This window comes from Myotis brandtii, unplaced genomic scaffold (genome assembly GCF_000412655.1).
Source record: "Myotis brandtii unplaced genomic scaffold, ASM41265v1 scaffold1186, whole genome shotgun sequence".
Taxonomy (NCBI): domain Eukaryota; kingdom Metazoa; phylum Chordata; class Mammalia; order Chiroptera; family Vespertilionidae; genus Myotis; species Myotis brandtii.
Window position 1 is genome coordinate 813,884 of NW_005354120.1, and position 9,939 is coordinate 823,822.

General features: G+C 38.0%; 1 protein-coding gene across 3 annotated transcripts in view; it reads right to left on the minus strand.

The window, feature by feature from the left end:
• The window catches only part of PNPLA8 (patatin-like phospholipase domain containing 8), a 37,264-nt gene extending 27,587 nt beyond the window's left edge, over positions 1–9,677 (minus strand). Inside the window, exons 1-3 of one of the 3 annotated variants that reach the window (XM_014531041.1) lie at positions 9,593–9,677; positions 834–1,845; positions 534–683 (exon numbers count right to left, since the gene is read on the minus strand). In XM_014531041.1, the coding sequence (XP_014386527.1) occupies positions 534–683; positions 834–1,592 (909 nt within the window). In that variant the 5' untranslated portion in view covers positions 1,593–1,845; positions 9,593–9,677. Of the gene's footprint in view, positions 1–533; positions 684–833; positions 2,029–9,592 lie in introns of those variants that run through there. The other 2 variants (XM_005858479.2, XM_014531028.1) reach the window with 2 other exon arrangements.
• Between the last annotated feature and the right edge of the window lie 262 nt (positions 9,678–9,939).

Consider the following 9,939-nt stretch of genomic DNA (forward strand, 5'->3'; position numbering starts at 1 on the left):
TACAATATAAAATTACATTACTCAAAGACTTAGATTAACATACAGTTTTCTGAATGGCAAGTTAAAAATAAGCACTACAGATCTCCAATGAAATGTCAACATCATCTATTCATTATGTTTTCAAATTGTTTGTTAAATATTACAAATAATTCTAGTAGTGCAAATGTACAGAGACTCAGCCCAGACACATCATTCATATTTTATAGTACTTCTCTGAAAACAGACTATTTAAATGGGTATAAATTCTTTTGACTATTTTATATTTGACAAAACTGAGGCAAAGAGAAGCTAACACACTGAGATTTATCTCCCATTTTAAAATGTTTAATCTCAAAGTATAGATATCAGTACCAATAGCATAGTTTATATAAAAGGGAGCATTTAGGATAATGTATATCATAGAATAAATGGGGCAATTACTGGATATTACAGATCAAATGTATGATAAAAACCACAAAAATATTTAAATAAATAATTAGGTTTATTAGTATTTTTATTCCAAAACAAAACCAGAGTAAATAAATTAAAATTACCTTGACAGCCACTCCTTTTCCTTCAGGAAATTCTAGGAGATGAAAAGTCAGTTCTTCAATCCTATTAATGCAGAGTTTTGGGTCAGTTGTTCTTCTTAATGCCTGAACTAATGCCCGGGTTCTGTTATCAATACTCACTCTTGCTATAATCTACAGAGACATATTTAAATATATATGATTATAAAATGAAACTGCTCTAGTAGTACTAACAAATGGTTAAAGTTTCTAAGGTCCTATTAGAAAATAAAACATCAATTTGACAAAAATGAAAACTTAAAACCACCATGAATAACAACTTGCCTTTTCTCTCTGAATAATTAAATGCTTTTTCTCCAATGCATTTTTATCGCTGCTGTCAGCCTGCTCAGCTTTGGTGGCTTCTTCCTGTTCTTCTGACTGACTCTTTGAATCATACTTGAATTTGGGGACAAGTCCACCAATATATCCACCTACTAAAGCTTGTACACCTTCAGTCGGATAAGAAAGAAAATTAGCAATACTTTTTTTAGTAGAAACTGGAAGGACCTCAGGTGTCCCACTGGGACTTTTGGCCTTGTCCACAGTATTTGAAGAGGATTCTGAGCCTCGCTTCTTGTCGGTCAGCATACCAGGAGTTGCAGATGTGGATTTCCCTTCTTCACCCTTTTTATCTTCAAGCTTTGACTTGTCCTGGAAATCTTTGTTTTCCTTTTTTTGAGACATTTTCTCGACACGTTTGAAGTATGAATTAATATGATTGGATAAAAAGTAGAATGACTCTCCAAATTTCGTGGTTATACTATTTGTGTAAGGTAAAGGGCTTTGTTTACCACTGTCTTTATCTTTATCTATAATGTGACTTTGCTTTTCTAAAACAGAACTCTTTTCTGATTTGTCACTATAGTTTTTCAGAGATTTGATGGTTTGTTTAACGTTTTTCTGTTTTAACCAACCACCATCTGATACTTTTCTTAATATTTCAGAACTTGGCTTAAATTGAGCTAAACGTGAGATCATTTCATTCTGATTTCCAAAAACAGCCTTTGAAACAGAGTTCAAAGTACTTTTTATACGGGACATACGAATGCTCACTTTTGTAAGTCCTTTGGGAGCAGAAGTGCTAAGTTTCAAAATTCCATGTAACCCATTGTTGCTTGGAGAGTAACAGTGCTTACTGCAAGAATGCGCTTCACTTTTGGTCCATTTACATCTTATTTTGCTTGTATGAAAACCTCTTTGTAGACTGATGTGGCTTATCTTCCAGTAATGTTTAGGTGAGCACAAGAAATGTAGTTGCTTGCTTTTCTGCTTCCCATAAAGACTTCGGGCATTACTAAGGAGGTAAATATATATATCTATAGTCAAATTAATAGACATAACTTAAAAATCACTTATTTTCTATCTGTTATGACTGTCACTTCAGTCCTGAATGCTTCATTTAAGAAATGCCATAATTCATGGTCTTACCTGAAATGGCAAGAAAACAAAAATTAGGATTCAAGGGCTAATTGAAATTGGGTATAAGAAAAATACATCACTACATGAACTAAACTCAGCAACTTGTTTCAAACCGTCAATCTACAGTGGGAAGGCCAGGGAGGGTTGGGGGGTGGGTATGCATGCATATAAGCATAACTAATGGACATAAGACAGGGGAGGCCAGGGGATTGTCAAGGGCGGAGGGAAAAAGGAGACATATGTAATACTCTTTGTAATACTTTAAGCAATAAAACAATTAAAACAGTATTTCCATTATGATTGATACAGATTTCCCTTTTAAGCTAATAGAAAAGAATTCATCTTTCAGTACAGAAGTCAATGAAAAAAGAAAGTGAGTAGTAGGATGTTTCATGAGCACTAATTTAGAGAAGCTATCCAAAGGTAAGTTTTTATTTTATTTTATTTATTAAATATTTTTTTATAATTGACTTCAGAGAGGAAGGGAGAGGGAGAGAGAGACAGAAACATCAATGATGAGAGAGAATCATTGATCAGTTGCCTCTTGCACGCGGGATCTAGCCAGCAACTCGGGCATGTGCTCTAACTGGGAATTGAACCGTGACCTCCTGATTCATAGGCTGAGCCATGCCAGCCCAGCTTTATTTTTTTTGTTAATCCTCACCCGAGGATATTTTTCCATTGATTTTTAGGGAGAGTGAAAAAGAGAGGGAAAGACAGAGAGAAACACATTGACTGGTTGCCTCCTGCACAAGCCCTGACCAGGTCCCTGGCTAGGAGGAGTCTGCAACCAAGGTGCGTGCCTTTGACCGGAATCGAACTGGGGACCCTTTGGTCCACAGGCTGATTCTCTATCAGCTGAGCCAAACAGGCTAAGGCCAAAGGTAAGTTTTTCTACAATACTTAATTGAATATGCAAATTTAGATACAATGCTGTTTTTCTTCCTTATTGTTAAAGTTTTGACAAATTTATGTGATGCTAGACTTTACATTCTTTGAAGAGGCAGGTCTCATAATTCATTCATCGCAAATCATTTATAGAATATTTAATCTATACTACAAGTTGCTAGATGCTGAGACCGTAAAGACCGTAAAGACAAACAGGATACTAAGGAACTTTAGTATAGAGCTAGAGATAGAATTTTACTATCTAGTAATAAGTGCTTATTAAATTAAAGAAGTCAGACTAGAAGAAGCTATATGCAACATCTAACAGCTCAGGGGTTCACAACCACAAGATAAGAAGAACACATACAAAAAAATAAATTTAAAAATAAAAGAAAAAGAACACATATAAATAAGAAAGGAAATAATAATCCTCTAAAAAAACAGGCAAATGACATAAACAGGCCAGGCACAGAATAATAAATACAAACAGTAAAATTATGAAAACATCCTTTCAATCAAAGAAAAAGGCCAATTAAAATAGGTCTTTTGTTTTTGCAATTGGTAAAAATTTAAATGATTGATAATATCCAGTACTGATAATGGATGGGGGGAAATGGGACCCAGAGGGCTATTTGACAGTATCTAATGAAATATTAAATGCAATCTATGACATTTTAAAGGTGCATATTCTGTGATCAGCAATTTTCCTATTAAGAATTATTTGCATAAGAATGCAAAGGTATATACACACAATCCCTGCTGTACTGCTTGCAATAAAAACACACACTGAAAAACAACTCTAAATGTCTTCTGGCAAGGGATGGTTAAATTATGGTACATACATACAATGGAATGAATTACCATACCAGTTAAAGAGAACCAGATGATCTGTGTACACTGACACCCTCCATACAGAATACAGTGAAAAAAGAGAAGCTGTAATACTATATGTAGTACAGACACATGAAGACATGGAGATGTAGACATTATGTAATAAAAGAAAACAAAAACCTACTTATGTAGTTTAAATTTGTGGCTACAAGCACACACACAGACACAGACAGAGAGAATGATTCTGAAAGGATTAGCACCAGTTTATGTATTCTTATGAACTGAGGAGCAGGAGCAAAAGAGAACAGAAGGATGCTTACTTTTTATTTTTGTAATGTCTGATTTTTTTACAATGAGCCAGGTATTACTTTTATAATTTAAAAAAATCAAACAATTTAAAGCACTTTAATAGATGGTGCCTTGTGAATGGAAGACACGAGGTGAGAGTAAATATCCAGGTAAGTCTGAAAAAAATATGCTAAAAACTGGGCAAAGTTAAAAAGAAATTCATCATGGGATAAAGATGAGAAGGAAAGGAGAGAATTTTAATTAATGCAGAAAAAATAAACACAAAAAAGCATTTTAAAAAGCATACACAAAATCAGCAAAAACTGCAAGTAGTGTAATTTCGCTCCAGGATCTGAAGAGAATAAATAGGGAGAGGTAGAAGATGCTATTACAAAGACAGTTTGGACCAGATCATGAAAAGGCTTATAAATCTTGCCAAGCAAATTGAAAATCAAACTATCAATAACGTATTTTAAGCAAAGGGATCACATTAAAAGATGATTCCAGGAGATCTGTGCCAGAATGGAATAATGGGACAAAACTGAGAAAGACAGAAACCAAGAAGTTATTGTGACTGTTCAGAAGATGGTAGCCTGAACTAAAAATCTTTCTAAATTGCATGTGAGCATATTATCTTAAAATGACCAATTTCACAGTGGTAAGGAGAGAAAAGAAGCAAACATACCTGGCTCTTCTGAACTCCTCAGGACTTGCAGTCAGTGTAATAAGCTGAAATAACATGAAAGCTCTACAATCCCCAACACAGAAATATTTGATAAAATACAATTAAAGTACATGTGGATTAAAAAGTCATGCTCAAAACCAATTATGGATTCCTACAACTCAACAACAAAAATCAACCCAATTAAAAATGGGCAAAGGGGCCCAGTTGGTATGGTTCAGTGGTTGCGCATCAACTTATGAGGCAGGAGGACATGGTTTGATTCCTGGTCGGGGCACATGCAGGGGTTGTGGGCTCGTTCCCCAGTAGGGGGCATGCAGGAGGCAGCTGACTGATGATTCTCTCTCATCACTGATATCTCTCTCTCTCTCTCATCTCCCTTCCTTTCTGAAATCAATAAAAACATATTTTTTAAAATATATTTTATCGATTTTTTTGCAGAGAAGAAGGGAGAGGGATAGAGAGTTAGAAACATCGATGAGAGAGAAACATAGATCAGCTGCCTCTTGCACGCCCCCTACTGGGGATGTGCCCGCAACTAAGGTACATGCCCTTGACCGGAATCGAACCTGGGACCCTTGAGTCTGCAGGCTGACACTCTATCCACTGAGCCAAACCGGCCAGAGCTAAAAACATATTTTTAAAATATCATAAAAATGGGCAATGGACTTGACTAGACTTCTCTCCAAAGATGATACACAAATGGCCAACATGCATATGAAAAGACTAGAGGCCCAGTGCATGAAATTCGTGCACTCAGGGGAGGGGGGCGGGGGGCAGAGGGCCCCTCAGCCGGGCCTGTGCCCTCTCGTAGTCTGAGAGCCCTTGGGGGATGTCCGACTGACGGGGAGTGGGCCTAAGCAGTCAGTTAGACATCCTTAGCGCTGGCGTGGAGGCGGGAGAGGCTCCCACCACCGCCGCTGCACTTGCCAGCTGTGAGCCCGGCTTTTGGCTGAGCAACACTCCCCCTGTGGGAGCGCACTGACCACCAGGGAGCAGCTCCTGCGTTGAGCGTCTGCCCCCTGGTGGTCAGTGCACGTTATAGCGACTGGTCGTTCCGCCGTTTGGTCTATTTGCATATTAGCCTTTTATTTTATAAAAATGCTCAACACATCATTGAGCACTGTTGGTGGAACTGAAATGGTGCAGCCACTATGAAAAAAAGATGGTGGTTTCTAAAAAATATTAAAAATAGAACTAGTATTTGATCCTATGAATCCTACTTCTGGGTATATCACCAAAGGAATTGAAAGCAGGGTCTCAAAGAGATATTTGCACAACTATGTTCATAGCAGCACTATTCACAATAGCAGAGGTGGAAACAACCCATGTCCATGGATAGATGAATAGATAAATAAAATATGCAAAGGAATACAATAACAAGCAGCCTTTAAAAAGAAAGGAAATACTACCACATGCTATAAAACAGGGTAATGTGTAACCAGGATTTAGAAATAATAGAAAAAATTAAGTAGATTGACAATGTCAATGATATAACAGAGGGAATAAAAATAATGAGACAAAAAAGAGAGAACTATACAAAGAGTGAACAGGAAAAACAAATTTTTGAAATGAAAACTTCAGTTACATGGTAGTTACTAGACACACCTATACCATAATGACAAAGAATGGGACGGACGAACTGACTGTCAAACTACAGCAGGAAGGCCGGGGAGGGTTGAGGGGGGCGGTAAGAGATCAACCAAAGGACTTGTATGCATGCATATAAGCATAACCAATAGACACAAGACACTGAGGGTAGGGGAGGGTGAAGGAAGGAATACTCTTTGTAATAAAAAAAAAAAAATTAAAAAAAAAAAAAAGAATGGGACGGAAAATAATGGAATGTGAAAAATAATATTCCAGGCAGACTGGTATACTAACCAAAAGAAAGCACTTTCAAGCAAATTTAAGGCAAAATCATGAAATAAGGATTTTTTAAAAAGGGTTACTACATAATAGTAAAAGGAACAATCCATTTATTTATTAAATCTCCAGGAGTCTTTTAGGCCTTGGAGAACAATACAATCTATTAACAAATAAAGAACTAATATAATGTATAATATCAGGTGGAGAAGTGCCATAAAGAAAAATAAAGCTGGGAATTGGGGAGAACGGGCACAGAGTGCTATTTTAATAGAAGAGGGGAGAAGAATTGAGTTGACATTTTATTGACAAACTGAATAAAGTGAGGAAGCAAACTATTGAAAGTATATGGGTAAAAGCTTTCAAGGCAGAGGAAAAGCAACCAACCTTTGGAGAAAGGAATAAACTATGTCTATTCAAGAATAGCAAAAACAACAAGGTGGTTGAAGGGAAAATGGTAGAGATTGGCCAAGAGTCAAGCAGAAGATGAGCTACATAAGCGCAGACTACAGTAAGGGGTCTGAATTGTTTCTTTCCAACAAGATATAACCCTCATGACCAATTATAAATACGCCTATAAATCTGACATTGAGATATAGTACATAAAGCAAAAAAGGGGGGAACAATTTTAATGTACCTCATTAGAAATAACAATTATCAAGCAAAAAATTACTAAATAGAGAGAGCTATTAACAAAACCAACAAGCTTAATTTAACTGCTTCCAAATCACAAAGCCAGTAAATGCAGATAAGAGTTTTGAGAGTAAATTCAGCTGGGAAAGAAGTTAGCTTGCAAAAATATACCGAGAACAATGTAAAGTAAGAGGTACCATCATCAACTTAGAGAAGAACAGGAAAGATTAGATGATTTTTTTTATCAGTGTACCAATGAGTCTTTACTGAAGACATTAGTAATACATTGTTAATTAAATTTAAAGTATCGTAGTCTCAAATTTTCTCTTTAGACTACCTGTTTATACAAAGACAGTTTGTATAAATACAATGGAGGTATCAATAGAATGAAGAAGAAATGTGGGAATTTCTAAGTGGAGGCTTTGCTGAGGACAGAAAGAATGAATTTATAGGGACTTCACTTAGTTATTGCAATAATGCAGGCATAAAGTTACAAGGATTTGAATTAAGATAATCTATCTATAATAATAAAAGCGTAATATGCTAATTAGACCGGACAGCCAAACGACATTCTGGACGTCCTTTTGGACAAAGCCGCGGTGGTGCGGACAGAGGTGGTTAGGGGCGATCAGGCAGGCAGGCAAGCAGTTAGGGGTGATCAGGCAGGCAAGCAGAGTGGTTAGGGGCGATCAGGTAGGCAGGCAGAGTGGTTGGGGCAATCAGGCAGGCAGAGAGGTTAGGGGCGATCAGGCAGGCAGGTGAGTGGTTAGGGGTGAAGCAGGCAGGCAGAGGTGGTTAGGGGTGATCAGGCAGGCAGGCAAGTGGTTAGGGACGATCAGTGCAGGCCAGGCTGAGGGACACCCCTTGCCCCCCCACCTGTGTACTGATTTCATGCACTGGGCCTCTAGTAGTACTATAATGGAATAGAGGGCTACTCTTAGCTACACTTTGAAAGTGGGGAAACAACAACACAGGGCAGAGAAGAATGGCATAAGGAGAGGGAGGTGTCAAGACAACTTAAGGATTTTTAATCAGAGACACAAGGAGAATGTCATTTGTAAATATGAGATAACTGGGAAGGGATCCAATTAAATATGAAAGAAAAATCTCTTGTATTTACAGTGGGACATTCAAGTGTAGGAGTACTATAGGAACACAGGCTGTGGATGTACATTTGGAGTTATCAGCACAGTGACAGCTGAAATCATGTTTGGATTTACCAAAGAAAGGTTTACAGTAATAATTATTGAGCATTTGGGTATCACAGAACCTGAAAAAAAAACTCTTCCTTGAAAAGTGCTTATTTGCATATATACACTACATTTTCCATGACATTTCGGGATATTCACGGACTTACTAATATATTCCTTTGGTTTCAAATGTTAAAACTCTGGTTTAGAAAGAACAGGGTAGATAGAGCCTTGACTGCCATCCAGCGTTAGAAAGAGGAAGTCTTCCAGAAAACAAAAAAGCACTGGGGGAGAGAGAGCCTGAAAAAAGTCAGGGCAATGAATACAACAGCAAGGTCTAAAAAGAGGTGGACAACGAACAAAGTAAAATATAAGAAATGGGAAAGATGAGAACTAAGACATGAGGGGCCAATAACTCTAACTCTGACGTTTTCATAAACATATGACCCACAAGTGAGACAATATGTACCCTCAGCACAATTCCTTTGTCGTTCCTGAGCCAAAAAAACAAGTCAAAGTACAAGCGGTACTTTTAACTTTGCATGTTCCTGGAAGTAAATATATACACTAGTGAAACTGATCCTTTCATTCAACATCACTCGTTCTAAGGATATAGCTTTCAAGATTTTCATTTAGATCTCATATAGAAATAGAAAACAGTAGCAACGTTAAGAAAAAATTTGATTAATAAAAATTATGATGGAGGGGATCAATGGGGGAAAAAACAAAGGGGACATCTATAATACTTTCAACAATAAAGATAAACTTAAAAATATTTTAAAAATAAAAATTATGAAGTCAGAACATGTTCTTACACTGAAAGTACAACTAACTTGCACAAACAATTTAACAAAATAACTACAATTGGGGCTTGAAACAACGGCCTCATAAGAGGCACAAACTCTCAGTTCACAGTTTAACATTCTTTAAAAATTTATATTTTACATTCTTAATATTTCACTGTTTTAACAGCATTTCCTCGATACACAGAAACAGTGTTGTCACTTCTGAAACCTCAGCCATTAGGACCGTTCCTGGAAGTAACACCACCACTTTAAATAGGATCACAGGACAGTCCCCGATGCCAAACCTCTCGGCTGTTCCTAGGAGTCACCACTCTTCTCTGACATTATTGCATTAGGCACAGAAACCAGGTTCCTCCCAGTGTGATGAGAGAAAAGACAATGACGGGAAGCAATGCAACATAATGATTCATAGAGTTTCACCTTTTAATAAGCACACACCTGAGCCCGCGTAAGCAGCCGTAGTTGGGGACAGAGCTCCACGTAGGTGGCGATCAAAAGAAGTGGATGATAAATAAAAGTACCAAGCCACGGGGTCACCCGGAGCACTGACATTCGGGAATGCGGCAGAACGGGAAAACCGTTGTTGACCGTCACCAGCGAACTGCTGGAAAACCCTACGGTCCGGGAGAGCCAAGCAGACTCGGGGTAACTGGGCCGGGAGTCGTGGGGGTGGGACAGGAAGCGCGGGGCCGGACCAGAGGAACCAAAACAACCTGCACGTCTGGAGCCAGCAAAACGCACGGGGGCGGGCGAGGCGAAGGGCACCGCGCAGCCAACAGCCTCCG